Genomic DNA, 18,843 nt, shown 5'->3' on the forward strand with positions numbered 1-18,843 from the left:
GAGTAGAGACAGTAGAGAGAACTCTGCAATGTCCCAGTGTTACGGAGCCTGCAACTGGAGGTTTTATGATTCAGGTGAGATGTAGATCTCAAACCCTGACCATTTGTAGGCAGTAAAAATTAATAGTTTCTTTTGTTCAGAGCAGACTTCATAAACCTAAAAACTTGGTTGAATCCTAATATCAGGCAGAATGATTCTTCAGTAGTGTTATTTGGCTAAGGAACTTCTACATTCTGATCTGTGTCACTCTGTTCTTCATGTACACTGTTAAATAGTGGCTTTGCTCATTCTATTCAATACTGAATAGTTCCTTTCTGGTGACTTCTCCACGGACGATAGATATTTGGATTTGTACCTACCACGTTTAGAATTCTTTGAGATAAAAGGCTCTGTCCACTACACTGGGTGTCCTTCTACATCTAGCAGTGGAGTTGGAGGTTGACTAGACTGAGTCACAAGGAATGTGATTTGGCTCAGCTGCCCATAGCACACAAAGAGAAACTGAATTGGCACCAAGGGAAGGAATTTCTGGCTTGGCTGGAGCAATGCCATTGTACCTCTTCTAGGGGTGACAAAGGGCCAAGATGCTGCAGATGTATTTCTAGCCTTCTTCCTTGCTGGTGCTGGTGCTACTTTCTAATATAAGACTGTTCAGAAATACATAGACTAGTCCTAAATGATGTCACTTGCTATATATCACAGTGAAGAGCAACTATGATAAATAGTTGCTGCTGCTGTATATACCTTTCTCTTCATCCTGGGCTTATGACAACGAGATTTACAGCAAAACTGAAATACTAAATGATCTGTTTCTAATGTTCACATGGACATGATTTGTTTCTGTGAGTTCACTCTGCTATTTAGAGAAGGATATTGCTCCCCTCCCTTATGCAGTGACACAGTTGCCAAAATAACCACTCTTACTAACTGGCAGCTTTAAAAGCCAGCCTGCAGCTGACTTTGAAACAGAAGGTCAGCAAACGGAGCAACAGACTTCAATTCACAGCTTTAATGGGAGCCATTGACCACAGCAAAGGCCCTGACTGGAGCATCTAGAGTGCGCTTTGCGCAGGCCAAAAAGTCACTTTCATACTCTTTGAACCTTTTGTATAAACCTATATATTTTTCACTCTGTGGATTTCAAGATGAATGTGCAGCCGTGTGCTAGATGTGGCTATGGGGTTTACCCTGCTGAGAAGATTAACTGTATAGATCAGGTCAGTTCTCTTTCTTTACTATTTTGGACTACAATAAATGTGTGGAGTGGCACTTTTAACACAGTGCAAATCTCTCAGTTTCAAAAATTTTTAACCCATAATTGGGACCAGAATCGAAATGAGTTAATTATAGACATATTGCTTGAAGAAGAATAGTTATTCATGAAGTAAATGGAAAGGATCAATAGTGAGATTTAAAACTCAACAGAATGGTCATGAAATAAAAATAACTTTGATTTTATTTCTGTTTTTTTGTATTTCCAGACATGGCATAAAGCCTGTTTTCACTGTGAAATATGCAAGATGATGTTAACAGTAAATAACTTTATTAGCCATGAGAAAAAGCCCTACTGTCATGCGTAAGTGTGTGTGTGTGTTTGTTTTTGGAAAAGATTTAAAATGTTAAGTTACCTTACTCTAATAGAAGATCACCATTTGGACTCAGTCTGGTCGCTCTTGTGAAATTGTAATGTTGGTAGCGTTAGCGCATCTGTCTGGATTTACATGAATCAAAAATGGTGGGAAATTCTTGTTACTTCCTCATTTGTTGTTTTGTTCAGTATGTTAAAAGTTACTAAATTAAGTGCCATTTTAGTATTTTGACAAGAAGATAAACCCAACTATAAAATCTAGTACTTTCCACATTAGTGTTTAAGAGTTAACAAGGTTGAGCTAATAATACAGGAAAATGTGTAAAATGCAGATTTCATTCAAATTGGTTTGTTCTAGGAAGTTTTGTTTTATAATGATCAATTCCTGTCAAATTTGTCAGCTGAAAAAGGAGAGATGACAGTTGTTTTTTATTCTATTATTCTCTCTTGTTATTAGAAACACAGCATTGATATGATAATCATTAAAATTAATTTTGCTGTGGGCACCTTCTCTATATAATAATAACATGAATGTTATCTGAGATCTATATATGAGTGGGGGTTAAGTTATGTATAGGAAGGTGGAGGTTGGTGATATGTTTCTGAGTACTCAAAGAGAACCTTTCTGGTCAACTGTCTAATAGATTCCTAATGTCCTTTTACACTTACTTTTTTAGGCATAATCCAAAAAACAACACATTCACAAGTGTATTTGAGACACCAATAAACATAAATGCAAAAAAACAATCGGAAGTGTTAAGTGAGGTAAGAAGCCAAAGGTGTTTAGCTTTGTTTTATATTTTGATATCATATTGCATTTTGTTTCAGAAATATAAATATATATTCTTTATTTACCTGTGTTCTTCCAGAGAGTAGAATCTGGAGTCAAGTTTGAATCATTTTTCAAAGAAACCAAGCAAAAAGCTTGTATTTGAATATGCTTATACTTTCAGAGACAAAAATGGGTAACAGATTCTTATCTGCCAAATCTGATTATCTACATGGAAGCATTGTTTACTTAAACTGCAAGGGATACTACCCAGAGCTGTGCAAACCTAGTAAATAAATTGGGGGGGGGGGGGAGGTTTACCAAACCATTTGGAAAAAGAATGACCCACTTGCTTTAAGATCTTGTCTTGAACCTGACAATAAGTGGCATGAAACAAAAAATAAAATCCATCCCGGGGGATGGAGGTGAAAGTTCACATACGTGCTTTGTTATTCATTTCTGACAAACCTGAGCTGATATTCCCTTTTGTAAGAAAACATAAAGTCTAGGGTACCTGCATGGACTTGCATGGTTTGGTTGACAATATTTTGTTAAAATGAAAAGAATGGAATAGCTTTTCATGCCCATTTAACTGTGCCGATCCTCTAAAAAGCTGCTGTGCATCTGCAAACCTCTAGAGGTGGTCGAAGTGTTTTGTTTTCAAATGTCATTCTTTTGTGTCTTGCATTGTTTTCCTCCAAATACATATATTCAAACTTGTATTAATATGTACTCTATAAAATGAAGGAAAAACAGAAATGCAGCCAATAATAACTGGCAGCGAGCTCATTTCTTAGTATAATGCTGCCTTCTTGAATGTCCTGTCTTTTGGTACTCTAAAATAATACCATTGACTACATAACTATATTTAGTAACCAAAACAATGTGTTCAAATATGATTGGCCATCATATGAAAGTAAGAAAAGGAAGTGGTTTTTATTTATATTATAATATACTACATTTGTTCCTATTTTTTCTATCAGCTGTGCAAAGTTGATATACATTCAATAGCCCTTACCAGATACTATATCTTTTCTTGTTCAGTATTCTTATACATCAGAGTTTGCAGTATCATTGGCTGTAACTGTATCAGCAGTGGCTATGACACTTACTTTAAACTGTGTGACAGATCTGGTCAAGAATGAGTTTGGAATTGCTGAAGGATCTATTTCTGTTTTTAGGCAGTGATATGAGACTCTGATACTTCCAGTGTCTGTGAATATACATGCCAGGAAAATTATATCTCAAAGATCACTTTCAGTTGGTTTTTACACCTAAAGCACCTTCTGCTCTTTTCAATCATGTAATGAGGTTCAACTCCAAAGAAAAAATTGCTATGGTTAGTAAAGAAGCTGATCCTGCAGTGCTCATTTATAGCGAGTACTTCTGTAGAAATTTTTGATCTAGGAAAACTTTCTCATGAGTAAATGTATAAAGTAATGCTAACCTGAGAAAAGGTTTCAATAGCTAGTGTCTTATTTTATAGGTAGGAACATTTCTCATGCAGAAAATTTAACACGTTTCTTAAATCCTAACCAAATGCTCTCACTTGCTTTGACACATTGCCTGGAATGTAGAGATAAAATTGGAGTTCCCTCCACCTATGCAGAATTTCTGTGTGAGCAGACAAATCAGTAATGTCCCTGTCCTTCACTTCTTTATTTATAAAATCAGGATAATGGTATACATGCTCAGTGACTTTTCTGTCCATTCGGTTTGGATTATGCCCCTTCATGGCAAGGACTCTATTTTTTGCATCTGTAGAGTATGTTGCGTAACACACTCTACAGGGCTTTAATTTCATTTGGATCTCTATATGCTGCCTTTATAAAAGTAAAAAAGAGTAGGAAAATGATGACCCAAGGCTAGATGTGGTGCTCAGTTGCATTCACACAATCTTGATACTTAATAGACACTATGCAGGGAAACAGGAGAGTAGGATATTAAACACTTCTTTTTGGTAACAGTTCTTTCATCTAATGCTTGATTGATATGTTTTGCTTAATATTTCTTGAGGATTTTAATCTTAATGGATGATCCCCCCCAAAGTGTTAGCTAAAGACCAAATTATTGTTTCAGAACTTTGTGCTAGATTTCTGCTGTAATATGCTGTTCCTTTACAGACATGCAGCTCCAGTAATAGTAAAAATCTTAGGTACAACCTGGCTATGTGGTTTGGAGCATAGAATTTTGACCTAAAGAGTTTCACTAATCTTTTCTTCCATAGACTACTTTGCCAAGAATGGGAGGCAGAGAGGAAGTAGTTATGTAGTCTTTGTGTGGAATAGATTTGCAGGCTATGAGGCTCTTTCGCATGTGAGCAGGCTGGAAGTAGTGTTGGTGAAAAGAGGGAGAAGGAGGAAAAGATAATTTTTTTTGGCTGTCAGAACGTAACTGGTATTTTCTTGTGGAGTGATGAAATTTGGTGGATCAGACTTGCTTGCCATAATCGCTAGGTTTCGCCATTCATATTATATATAAATGTGCCTTCAGGATGAAACTGTTAGTTGGCACTGAAAACTGGACTGGTTTGCTGTAAGTAGAAGTCTAACGCACACACAAGTAAACATTATGACTAGAGTAAATTGTCTTAAGCTGCTTAAGATGCTGCTACCCTAAGAATTAGTTCTGTGCAGTCAGGTTGTTCCTTTGCCTCTCTTGTGTTGGCACTGAGGATTTTGCAACGAGCCAGACCGATGAACTAATTTGGCTGAAAACTAACACAGTGAAATCCTACATACCAGTTCCCTGATCAACCTTGCCACATGGCTGCTTGCCTGATGGTGTCAGTGCATGAGAGAGCGTAAGAATGGTCGCCTAGTATGGCGGGAGGTGTTTTTGGAAGTAGCCTGCATTTGGACTGGTTTAAGGTGGTGGTGAAACTGGAGTCAAAAGTAGCAGGCACTGAAGTGGATTTGTTATGGTGGGAAGTGCACGTCAAAACAACAGAAGCAGTGCATTACTCTCCATTTTTTGCTGTAATTCATGTGGATTCTATATAACTTTGGACCGAGAGACTTTATGTGCCTTGTTTTTGACCATTTTGCATTCCTTCTGGGAGGGGTGTGTGCATATGTGTGTGTGCTTATATGTGTGTGTGTGTGTGTACCAGCAAGCTATTAATAATAAGTCATTTTTTTTGTAGATAAAATATCGAGAAGAAGGTGAACGATTCAAATCAGTCTTTCAGTGGGATGTGAGGTCCAGAGACATTGAAGCTGCATGTCAAGCCCAACAGCTGGCCAGCCAGGTAAGACATATCCCTCAAGTCTCCAAGCCATAGCCTGCAGGAGAGCTGCTAGATTGTAGGTTACCAAGTATTGGCCTTGGGAGTTTTAGTCACAGCATTTCAGTCTTAAAAAAGCCATTGCTTTTCATTTGACTAAACCTTTCAAGGCAATGTAACTTGATTATAGCTTAGGGTGCAAGAATTGTACAGATGCACTCTGTACAATTAGCAGTTTGGATTGCTGCATGTACAGCTGTACTCAGTGTCTCCTTTCTGTTGACACTGAAGCTTCACCAGACGTGATCTGAATCCAAGAGGGAATCATTTGACCCTCACTCAGGAGGCTGATGTCTTGATCCTAACATACTGATGTTGGGTCTGGCCATCCATGCTCTGCTTCACACTCACACTCAAAAGATAGATAAACTGCAGGCCTTCTGTGGTACACCTGCACAGGGTAGATCTCACTCCCAGGGCGTGGTATGTGTTTCCTTTTTTCCTGTCTCATCAAGTGTCTATGTATTAAAACAAGAGTATGAATTGCTTGTTACTCAATTTTTGTTTTGTAGAATGCCTACTATGCTGCCTATGAGGAAGGAAAATCATTGTACTCAGGAGCCATCCCAGATCCACAGATGGTCAGGATGGCTCAGGCACAGAAGAATTTAAATGATGTAAGTGGGCTGGTGTTTAGAATAGCTTTATTCTTATGGGTTATCGTATTTTGAAGACTTTTTTGTGTACTAAAGCCAAACTTAAAATAATATGTTACCAAAAAAGAAACTGACATGTTTACTTCTATGAATATCAATAGTTAGCTATGTAAGTACTTAGTCATGTGACAATGCTATTACGTATTTATGTAATTATGTATTTATGTAATTGAAATGGATTTCAAATACTGGTGAATGATAACTGAGGTGATCTTGATTACTGATCTGGTGTGCAGCGCTGTTTGCCTTAGTAGAGCAGAACTCATGATGGAGAACAGACCTTCATTTCTGTAGTGTAGACCTTTCATAGATTATCCTTCCTTGGCTGATGGAAATCACTTGTGAAGTATGACTATGGTGAATTAGTGACCCAGTCAACATAGGCAATTTACAGTGGATGATGGATATGAATGGAGAATATTTTCTATTGTATATAGAAAATATTTCCACCTAATAATCTTATAAATTTTATGCACCTTAATTTGTTTACTTTTAAAAAATGTGAAGTGACTCGTACCTTTAGGAAGCAGGCATTATAAGAGGAGTGACATCAAGCAACAGTGGGTTCTTCTGTAACAGCAAAACCAAAAATGTTAATTTTCCAGTTGCAGTATACAGAAGAATATGAACAACGCAGAGGCAAAGGCAGCTTTCCTGCTATGATCACTCCAGGTTATCAGGTTGCTAAGAGAGCCACTCAACTAAGCAGTAATGTAAGTCTCTTTTTTTTTTTGAAATGTATATTAGAATTCCTGAGGCTAGAGAATCCTGGTTTTATGCTGTTCACCTTAAATAGTGGGTTCTGTGATGGGCATTCTACAAAGTAAGAAAACCTTAACATGGTTTATTAGCAAACTACTTGATTTGGAAAGACAATCACATAGGATAAATGACAGTATGAACATACAAACATTTTGTGAAACATGTAGTAATTTTTGACAACCTAAGAGAAATCAGTGGACCACTCTAAAATGTTTATTTCATTGCTTTTATTTTCATTTTATGCCTTTATTAATCTATTTATTTACATTTTCTGATCTGTTTCTCTATTGTAAGAAATTAAACACCTGTAATATTAAACTGAATTTATATCCAAGCTACTTTAAATCGTGTATGCACAGAAAATTACTGCTTTATAAAAATAAGTCAAGTAAAAATAAACCCTGTACAAATAATTTTAAAGCATTCCATTGGTTTCTGCAAACACTGTTTGCATTGAATTGTCATTGTAGTATGTCTTAGTACTTTGTGCTGTTAATGGCTATTCTCATAACATTTTTAATTAAATTATGGCTCACATAAATCAAGTATAATTTGAAACTTTGATTATTTGGGTCATTTCTGTCTCCTACTTGAATTTACTTTAAGGAAATTGGACCTTAAATGATGCCAGCAGCTTGACTATACAATTGGGATTGTCATGACTGCCGTTGCCCATTTTCTGTTGAAACCTTCTCACAGGAAGTAGATTTGGTAATTATTATTTGTAACATGTATTTTATATCTCTTTTCTCCTCCAGGTAGAATATAAGCGGGGACATGAAGAAAGAGTTTCAAAGTTTAACTCTGTTGTAGACACCCCAGATATCCTTCATTCAAAGGTCGGAGGACAGCTTTCAAGTGATGTAAGCATAATAGAAGGAAACTGTTTTTTGACTCTGCAAGTGACTCTTAGGACATACCTAAGTTGCCTAAAAATATGAACACAAAGAAAAGCAAAAGTTAATATTTGAAATACAAACTCTTTAAGTGTATATTGCTGTGATACATTTTACCATTAAAAGTTTAATGCTTCCACATATACTGCTGGAAGTATATGTGGAAGCATTACTTCTGTTCAGTTCTAGGCTATTATAGAACTATCTGGCTGTCAGAACTGAAGACAGAGTAACAGTCTGGCCTGTAGCCAGCAGCTAGGCCCCATCAAGGTAAAGCATGAAGCTGCCTGACTCTAATTTAAATAAAGCAGGTATCTTGCAGACAACTTCAGTGTTTTCTTTAAGCAGTTGTGATCTATCCTATATCCTGAATGAGACATAGAGGTCTTGTGGAAGGCATGTGATCGTGTAATTAAAGACTATATTGTAAAACATATACACAAAGAAGGTAGATCCAGATTTCATGGTTCATCATTCTTCTGGCAGTTCCTAGCTATTGAATGCCCAACTTGACAACTATAATGTGTGATAATCAAGATAATATGTGTTGATAATAATGTGTTATAGTGAAGATAAGTCGGTGAGATCTAGTTGCTCCTGAACTGTTTTTATTTCTTTTTCCAGTTGAAATACACAGAAGACTTTGAACAGCAGAGAGGAAGGGGCAGCTTTCCTGCTATGATCACTCCAGGTTATCAAATAGCCAAGAGAGCTAATGAGTTAGCCAGCGATGTAAGTGTCCAAAGCAAAGTCTCTTTTTTGAAAGAAAATAAAAAAATTGTTGCACAGGTTTTGGATTAAATTTATGTTTGCTGGCAAAAATTCCATGATCATTGTGGAGTTACATTAGCAGTGCACTTCATCGAGAGATTTTTGAAGTGATTTTCTTGTTTCTGGGACAAAGTCGGGTTTTATGCACAAGGAAAAAATTGGGCATTTTATTTGAGAATCAAACACCATAGATTTTTCTGGGCAAAGGCTTTCCATTTACTCAGCCTCTTGTTACATACTACCAAGAAGGAAGACCTTGAGGAGACAGCTGGTGGTCTTTGATTTATTTTTCTCCAACCTAATGTGAGTTAGAATTGCTGGAGAACAGCACAGAACTTACACAGAAGCCACAATATTCTTAGGTGACCTGATATCTGAGGAAGTTTGAGTTAGCAGAGCTCTACTTTGCCATGCCTTTCCATGCTCCCAGTGGATCCTTACAGTTCATTCTTCCTTTTCTTAATTAGTGCTGTTGCAGGACTGAGCTGTGTGTTAGTATTTTAGAGGAGCTTTCATGAACCAAAGAAACTAGCTTCTTTAATATACATTTATATATTTGTATATATGTGTATGTGTATGTATATATGTGTATATATAAAAACACACACACATCTGATATAGATGTATAAAATATTTATTTCTATTCCAGACTCACTTTACTCTCTTTACTGTGACAGGTTTTTGTTTCACTCTGTGTTATGCTGATCTTTATTGACTTTCTTTTCTTCTCCAAACAGAACAAAATCATAATCTCCCTGTATTCTTTTAAAAGCATTGTCAAAGGACACCAGTATTGCTTCAAAATGTACAATTATTTCCATTTTGTCACTGGAGAGTGAAAGGAAAACTCTTCATTGGAGAAGATGAGATACTGTGCTAGCTTGATGGAAGCTAGCTTAAAACATTATTAAGAGTCATCAAGGAAAATCAGAGGAGTTCTATAATTTTGAAGGCAAAAGCACCTGAAATTTTGAAGGCAAAAGCATCTGAGTCTAAAACATTTGAATGGGTTTTTTTTGCCTGTGAAAGACCCTTCATTTGTGCCAGCAAACACACATGGTGATTAAAGAGCAGCCTCAGTTTCTACGCATTGTGTTGTCTTCAGCAGAAGTAGTATAAATATTGGTTTAAACTTGAAAGTTGATTGCCAAAATTCTGTTGTTCAATGGAGAGATCAGTGTCCTTCAGGATCAAGCCCATTTATTAATGAAATGCAGCTGATCCTCTGGCAGATAAGGGAGGAAAGAGTGTTCTGTGGTAACCATGACTTTACATTACCATCGGTTATATTTTTTTTAACCTGTTGGAGTATCAGGGATTAGCCACTGTTTGTCAGTGGGCAGTGGACAGTGAACACACAGAGCTAACAGTTTGGATTGAAATGACCCAATGTCCCATGTTCTTAGTGTACTATTAAAAAGTGCACCACTCTTTTTCTTCATATGTTGAAGTGGCATATTTGACTTCTGTAGTTTGGTGGCAAGGGGAATTTTGACAATCTTTTACTATCAACATGTTCATGTCATTTAGTGCTATTTAGTATGCAGCATGTGTATAACGGATTTAACTCATCAGGATGATATTTTTCCTTTTTTTTTTTTATTTATTTATTTTATTTTTTTTTTCCCTGATAGGTGAAGTATCATCAAAGATATGAGAAAGAGATCAAGGGAAGAGCCAGCCATACAACTGGAACAGATGCTACTTCCACAAGAGAAAATGTAGATCAGTATGGCCAGGTATGCAGTTCCTGAGAGACATCCATGCTAATGATGATCATTACTATGGCCAGTTGCTTTGCAAAGGGCAGTGTGACTTGTTTTCACTTTACTTTCCTGTGTGAGAAAGCAAGATCTCAAAGGAAAAGATAATGCGCAACAGCACAATACTATGAATATGTGATACGTCTGGCATTAGAACTTACAAGATAAGACTGCAGTGTCCATGCACTATCATTAAACAATCCTTATGGTAGGGTCACTCTGATGGGTAAGCTTTTATCTTAGTGAGTTTTATGTGTGGAAATGTGTACAGTTTTGTTGTGATGGTGTTATGCATCATACTAAAATGTATTTACTGGTGGAGACCTTCCTCCAATAAATTAATTTGGAAGAAAATATGAAAGGAATTTAAAATGATAGAAAGATGAGAGTTAAGCATCTTGTTCCTGCCAATATTTCTAGAAATCCTAGAAGCTTTGCAGCTCTAAATATGTACTAGTGGCACTGAAATTCATAAAAAATCTGTTAGATTTCTGCTCTTCTACAGAAGTGGTATTTTAAGTCTGACAGGTTATATTTTTGCAGTTGCGTAACCAAATAAGCTTCCTATCTGTTTTGATCTATGACATCCTTTTTGCTTTTATTTCATTTTTCAGAGAATACAGTTACTTTTGTGGTATACCAAAAAGATCCAAAGTTCTGTTCCAATGAAGTTGTGCTGATTCCAGAATTCAGCTAAATGGAGTTTGAAAGGACAAATAGTATTCTTTTATAAACAAAAAAAAGTATGGTAGTTTAGAATACATAGCAAGCTTTCAGTTAGTTTCTATCTTTGAACTTCCGCACATTTATTAAAAATAAGGAAATAGAATGAGTTTGAAAAAGTTTTAATTACATTTTCAAGCATCAGAATGCTTATATCTATAGAATTAAAGATTTTTTTCTTTGAAAGTATCTTTGAAACTTCAGTCACAGACTTCAAATTTAGCTTGATTTTGGTCTTTATAAATTGGATTCTGATGTTTTTATTCACATAATGTACAGATACTGTAATTAATGGATCTTTCTGTAGGAAGTGTAACGTGGATAAATAGATTAGAATTCTGTTTGTCAAGATCGTGAGCATACCTCATTCTGACATATATAACATGACCAATTTAAGGAATGTTGCTGTAAATTCCTATTTGGTAAACACCTGTTTTGTTCATATTTAAAAATATTACGAGTGGCTAAAGTTAATTATATAGAACTTTAAAAATACTGTTTTGGAATTTGAGCAATATGAGCAATGATATTAAAATGTATTTGAGGAAGATGAGAGAAGAAGAAAATGACAAGTTTAGTCTGAAGAATTCTGGCTCTTAAATGGCATTTGAAAGATTAACTCATCTTATTAGTCAGGGATATCTTTTATTTTCTGTACCTGATTCTGGCATAATTTAGACACAGTAACTTTAACTGATGTTATAGTGTTGAAAGATTACGGTATGACCCGTTTTATCATATGACATTGATGTTACACAACATGACCTACAATACCTAGTTTTGTATTGAGACATCCCAAGAGAGATATAAAAATCTATAGTTTTTACTATGTATGCTATGTATGTATACTCTTATATTAATTCTTGGCACGCTCTACATTTTCTTTTCACTAAAACTGACTCTTTAATACAAAGGATTTATAAAATATACAGAGAAAGATTACACTATACTGTACTTGCTTGCATACTTAACATATTCTCCCCAAATTTTGCCCTGAAAAGTTTAGGGATGACCATTGTTTACAATCATTCTTAAAAAAAAAAAAACAAAACAAACAAAAAAAAAAACCTTCTAATATTTCATTATTAAATTAGCAAAAGGCTTTTCAAATTGGCAAACATTTACTTATGAACTTGTTTATAGATAGATTTAAGAGGTTCTAGATTAATTCTAGAACATTTTTTTTTAAATCAAGAAAATGGAGTCGATCTACTTCCTAAGGAATTTACCACTGTAATAACTAGGTATTTCTGCCTTGTTAATGAATACATCTTCAAAATACATCATTAAACAAGAAAAATATTATTTTCTGGACAGTTACAATGTGAGGATTAACATGTTCAAAGGTCTTCTATCAAGTCACAGAGCTGTGACTGGTAGCTGACTGTAAGCTAAACTTACAAAGGTTAAGCAACTGTTCAGCTTTTGGCAAACATATATTGAGGTAGACAGGTGTAAGCAGGTGTAACCAATTCTTTGGCTATAGGAATCATGGTGAGATTAGGAGGATGTATATATCATTGTATACTTAATTGCTACCTCAACTTCTCTAGCAATGTAACACAAGTAACTTTAGAGACAGAGCTAATATAATAGGTGATTTTATTCTTATGATTGGTCATTATATTCTCTTTTTTCATTAAAAAAATGAAGTAATGAACTTTCCCTACTAACAAGGGTTTTGTGAAATTACTTATGGCCCACCTGCTCATGTGTGATGAGTAAACACTGAATTTTCTTCAGGATTATGTGGATGAATATGAAGAACGCAGAGGGAAAGGAAGCTTTCCTGCTATGATCACTCCAGCTTATCAAAATGCCAAGAAAGCAAATGAATTGGCAAGTGATGTAAGTATGAAACCTGAATCAGTACAATTTATAAACAATTAAAAACAGCAGTTTGTCAGAGCAATGCCTATGAGCAGAATACTAAAATTACACTTGAGAAGTAAACAACAATGACATTTCCCTGCATTGCTGGGACCTGGATGACTTGAGGATTAGTAATATCCATTAATATAAGGGGACACAGCTCCAGCTTGCATGAGGGAGGAGAGGGATGCAGCAACTAATGGGAATCCCTACTGTTAGGCTAACCCTCCTGGCAAATTTGCACCTGTATTATTAATGTAACCTTCAACTGCCTTAATCATCCTGAGGACTATTGTGTTATTCCCAGTAGTGAGCAAACGGAGGATAAATGAGCTGGATTGGTTTTGATATTTTGATGTATCCTGCCTTTAGCACAAAGCAAGTCATAGGGAGGAAAAGAAACCATAGAGTATGACATTGTCACTTCACAAGACTGAGCTTTATTTCTACTCTGGTGATTTTTAGTTTTGGGTGGTGAGCTAAAGAATTGTCATACAGGAGTGGTGATGTGTGACTTGCATGCAGCTCACTGATCAAAGAGCCTCAGCCCTGCTAGAGGAGACCATTTCTAGTAGTGACAAAAATGAGCCAGTCTGCTGGTCAATACTCTTCTGTTGTTGCTGCAGTGAAGGGTTCCTGTAAGTGACAGCTTCTGTAGTATGGACATCAATAGCCCTTTGGGGCTATTTGAGCTGATGGCTTCAGTCTGTTTTCTAAAGAGCTAACAAATGGTTGAGTCTTTCAGTTTGTACCAGCCTGGACGAGATGCCAGCAGTTAACTAGACTGAAAAGGATCCACCATATTCTATTACTTAAATTTATGACTGAGAGAATATAAAAAGCTTGAGACCTCCTGTGACTAATCGCTATTTTGATGACAAGTCCAATGATTCCCTGTTTAAATGTAAAATATTTAAACTTCTCAGTTAAAGATCCCAATTGTATAGGTTTTCAAAATGCTAAAAGTCAGTTTTCAATATGTATTTGTAGTATTTGGAGTGAGGAGAAGGCTTGGTGCATGCCAGTAACATTAGCACACTAGAATACTTATCAAGCTGCTTAATTTCTTTAAAGTATGGGAAGCAGTGTGCAGACTTTGAAAATAAAAACAACTTAGCATTTCAACACATTTCAAATCATTTGATTTTTTTTTTTTACATCATGAATCTGATTTTTAAATATGTAGCAATATGAGGCAAAGAGCCAAAGCATCTTCTTGTGTGTAAGAAATATTGACATACCTATTTGTTGGAGAGAGTTTGGCAAAAGGCTGTTATAAGTATTATCTATCTTCACCTGTCCTAGCCCAATTTAAGTCTGTGACCAGATGTCTAAATTAAACTAACAAATTCTTCATCTCAATATGTGTTTATTTAGAAGGAAAAATATAACTGTCCTTAAAACTTTAAGAGTACAGAATAGCATTGCTTACTTAAGAGGCTGGTTCCTATGAAAGGAAAGTTCACAGAGAGCTTGGTCACTGTCTGTAATTCTCTGACTAGTAGGCTAAAATTAAAGTACTGAAAATTAACTTAAGTAATGGAAGAGCGCATAAGCTCCAGCCAGTCACTAGCCAAGAATCTCCTTGTTATCTGTTCAAGCTACAAGCAACAGTCAGTGTTGTTCAATCCATGTAAAAGAAAAATGATTAAAAAAATGTTCAAGTGAAGTAGCTTGACAAGGGATGTGGGCCTGTGATTTTCTGTATGATTTATTTTAGGAAGTAACAACTTGCAATTTTTCAGCTAAGCAAGTTCTATTTGCTTATGAAAGCAAGAATAGGAAAAGTCTTATCCTGACTCATAAAGCCAATATAAGTAGCAATGTTGAAAACATGTGTGTCTATTTTATAACTTTTTCTATTTTTTTTTAGATAAAATACAAGAAAGATCTTTCCAGGATGAAAGGTGCAGCTCACTTTCACTCCCTAACAGCCCAAGACAACTTAGTCCTTAAACAAGCCCAGAGTGTTAACAAGCTTGTCAGTGAGGTAAGAGGTTAAACTGATCTAGGCACTGGGGTGAGAGTGACCCATACAAACATTTGTGCATAATGGGTAAGGGCTACAAATATACAGACCTGTCATTCTTACTGTCCAGTCACTATCAAAACTGATCTGCGCACAGCCTGGTAACCGGGGAGAAAGATGGAAGAACAATTCTTCAGATACTGTTACCTGGCACTTCCAATGATCTGTATGGAAGTGTGGCAAATTACACCAGGAAAGTATTTTAATTCTGGCCTCATGGAGAAATCTAAGAAAGCTCTGTACTGTGCCTTAATGCACTGTGAGGTTATAAACATAAATGCATTAGGATGACTTGAGAATGTATCTTGAAATTTTTCAAAGAAAGTTCCAATGTTAATTAAAAATACCAATACCTCCAAAATTTGTGTAACTGTGCTAATGGGGGTTTCTTTTTTCTTCTGTTCTATAAAAGACTCTGGCTTACTGATAATGCAGTCTTCCTCTACTTGGTGTAACAGAAGATTGCTAGGGAATTCTCAATAGATTCTGATTTGTTAATTTATTTATAGTGTCATATCAGCTATATAGCTATTAATAAATGTGAATTTCAGGAGCTTCTCCATGACAGTTTAAAAACTTGTGCTCTTGAGATATTCAAGTCTAAAATCATCAATAATGAAAAAACCCCAGAAGTGGAACTGGAAGGGGCCTCCTGGGCGAGTGATTCCTGGCTCCTGCTATTTCAGCACAGTATCATATAATCCTCTTCTCATTTCTAGGCTACATTTATTCCTGTACATCTCATTAGCATTGTGGTTTGTGCAAACATTATCCTTTAGTTTAAAAAGTTCTTCTCTCCGCGTGGTGATTTTCCTTCTGAGAGATTTATAAGCAGATGTCATTTTCTTCCCTCTGCCTTTATTTTCCCAGATTAAGCAAGCCAAATTCTTCTAATCTCCTCTCACAGTCCTTCACTGCAGCTGTTATGCCTGAGTGCATGTTCTTTAAACAGGAATGACTGTAAGAGTACATAGGTTCCTGATAAGGTCTTGCTGGAACATGGTGCATAGCATGCGCACTTCCTAGTCCCTGATCCAAAGTGTTTTCTTGCTCCTGCCTTGGACTGCATTTGCCTTTTTCATGGCAGTATTACTTTGGCACCTTGCCATCAGTCTGTGGTCGGCCTGCTTATGAACAATTTTCTCTTTTTTAATCTTTCCATATGGTGAGCTCTTACAGTGGAAGTTTTTGTGAGGAGTCCTTAAGTATATTAACTTCTACAGTGCTGAATTTAGTCCCATTTCTATTACTCCAGTCTCCAAAACCTTTTAAGATGACCTCCAACATTCCTTTGAACTGACAGTACCTCCTAGATTTCATCAGCACATTCCTATTTCAGTGCAAGAATAGTTAATGAAAATAATAAACCGGATCTTTTCTTTAAACTTATTCTGAGGAATTCTGCTAGTAAACTTCCTCCTGTTGTATCCTTCCTGTTCAAAATTATCCATCTTTTTCCTTTAGCCTGGTCCACACCCACCTTTAAAATTCCTTTATAGATCTCTGGTTTTGTTAATGCTTTTCAACCTGGCACTGTCCCATATACTTTGAGGTCCAAATGAATGGGATTGCTTGCATTTTTTCCTGCCTGTAAACTTGTTGCCATTATTGTTATTCAGTGCCCTTGTTCTCTTTTTTTTAATATAACTTTTTGCTATATTGTTTTATTTAAAATTACATGTTTAAATACACTGCAAAGTTCTGTTGTTGTAATAGCTAGAGAAATAAATGTCCTTTCACTAAAGATGCACCTGCCTACTCTAACTGTTGAGGATCATATTTCTTGCCATTTAAAACTCTGCTGTGATGGTGGTAGAGATAGATTTAAAACGTGCGTCTCTGTCTCCAGGGTGATATAGATCTCTGTGTCTTTATATTTACACAGGACTGACAAACTTCAGTTTCTGAAAAATGTAGCCCTTCAAGGTGCCATGTGTAGGAGATTGAAAAATCAAACAGCCTGATGTTGTTGGTGTCCTTTGGAACTTTAGATACCAAAGTGTCTAGAAGATATATCACCTGTTATTGTCAAGGGTAGAACTGAGTATATAAAATTAATCTTAATTTTCATCACATGCCATCTGATAAAAGTCTTGTATCAAAGTCTCTGAACTGTGGGCCCGGCTAATAAATAACGTGTGTCAGCACTTGCTAGAATAAGTTAAGGTTTTACCATATCTTACCCTTGAACTTTTTTGTTGCTCAGGTGGAGTATAAGAAGGATTTGGGAAACAACAAAGGCCACAGCATTAACTACTGTGAAACTCCGCAATTCAAGAATGTGAGCAAGATCTCAAAATACACCAGTGATGTAAGTACTCTGTACCTTGCATGTAGCTTGCTGACAGCTTAACTTGGTAGCTGCTGGAATCTCAGCTCGTATGTTTGTGCTCTGAATAAGCCTGCACTGAGAATTTGATTATAACTGATTTTTATCTGTGTCTGTGTAGTACCTACCCCAGTAGGTCCTGGTTGATGACTCTTTTATCTGGGATTATGAAAAGAATTCAAAATAATATATGGAAGAAGGTTACTTATAATGGACTTCTAACCCAAACAAATAGTTGTCAGTTTTTACTGTTATCTCTCAAAATCTACTGCTTATTTCTTTGTGTATGTCCATTTCTTCAATGGAAAGATAGACAGAAGGTACTTCAACAGACTTAATTCGGAGAGGAGCGCATTTAGTGTATAAAACTGATCAATAATGATAGTAATTGTGTCTCAAGATACTGATAATTTTCTATTATGCTGCTTGCTCCCATTTCCTGAAATCTAGGAGGAGTGAGTCTTTTATGATACAGATGAAATGGTAGGATGGTTAATCTGTGTTGTTTTGGACTCAAGATGTCTTCCTCTGGGCTTGGTGAAAGCTGCACCAAAACAACACAGTTTTGGTAAATGGTTCTCTATTCATTTGTTAATGTACAAATAATGCTTACCTGTAACTGTATTCTAATGCTTATCTCTGATGAAATAATATTCAGCAATGGAATGTAGAGTATCCCCTTTGTGTGGCATCCATATGATTTGGGGAATACATAAATGATGTCTTTTAAGATAGAGAACTCACTGAGGGATTTTAGCTTTCATTTTTAAGAGTACCAAGGTTGTTGTGGACTCTCTGAGTTTCTGTAGTAGTACAACACAAGTAAATCACAGCTGTAATAATTTGTCTCACTACTGAAACACATCATAACGCATAGAAAAATGAAATATATTTTCTCAGAATATTTTTGCTTTTGTGCATAGCTCAAATACAAAGAAACCTACCAGAACCAGATGAAAGGTCATTATGAAGGTATTGGCATGGATAAGAGGATGTTACACGCCATAAAAGTTGGCAGCTTGGCAAGCAATGTAAGTCTTTTTCATTTGTACTTGTGTAAGTATTGTTTTTTTTCCTTTAAATCTTAACAGAATTAAATTGATAGAAAAATGAAGATTAAATTGTATTGGTCATCTGAAGGATGGATGTATTGAAAAGCAGGGAAACTCTGGAAATCCTTTTGTCCTAATTTATGCTTCACCGTGTGGAAGAAGCTAAAATAAGCAAATTCAGTGATCTGGCAACACACTGAGCTCCTTCAGTTCTCTTTGTCATTGGTAGAGCTGAGGTTCTTGGGTCCCCCTCCCTGTAAGGGTCAGACCTTTGCTTGAGAAACAGTCTTTAATGAAGATTTCTGGATTCCAATTTAATTTACTGGGTTAGGAAGCTGTTTTGTTAC

At 36.0% G+C, this 18,843-nt stretch overlaps 1 protein-coding gene across 2 annotated transcripts in view; it reads left to right on the top strand.

The window, feature by feature from the left end:
- The first annotated feature begins 981 nt into the window (after positions 1–981).
- Positions 982–18,843, top strand: part of NRAP (nebulin related anchoring protein) — a 53,949-nt gene continuing 36,087 nt past the window's right edge. For both annotated transcript variants that reach the window (XM_062579737.1, XM_062579738.1), the window contains exons 1-13: positions 982–1,217; positions 1,482–1,576; positions 2,266–2,353; positions 5,503–5,607; positions 6,156–6,260; positions 6,905–7,012; positions 7,820–7,924; positions 8,582–8,689; positions 10,363–10,467; positions 12,958–13,062; positions 14,960–15,076; positions 17,322–17,426; positions 18,368–18,475. In XM_062579737.1, coding sequence (XP_062435721.1) covers positions 1,146–1,217; positions 1,482–1,576; positions 2,266–2,353; positions 5,503–5,607; positions 6,156–6,260; positions 6,905–7,012; positions 7,820–7,924; positions 8,582–8,689; positions 10,363–10,467; positions 12,958–13,062; positions 14,960–15,076; positions 17,322–17,426; positions 18,368–18,475 — 1,326 coding nt within the window. In that variant the 5' untranslated portion in view covers positions 982–1,145. The remainder of the gene's footprint in view (positions 1,218–1,481; positions 1,577–2,265; positions 2,354–5,502; positions 5,608–6,155; positions 6,261–6,904; positions 7,013–7,819; positions 7,925–8,581; positions 8,690–10,362; positions 10,468–12,957; positions 13,063–14,959; positions 15,077–17,321; positions 17,427–18,367; positions 18,476–18,843) is intronic.

The sequence above is a fragment of the Rhea pennata genome, chromosome 7, assembly GCF_028389875.1.
Source record: "Rhea pennata isolate bPtePen1 chromosome 7, bPtePen1.pri, whole genome shotgun sequence".
Taxonomy (NCBI): Eukaryota; Metazoa; Chordata; class Aves; order Rheiformes; family Rheidae; genus Rhea; species Rhea pennata.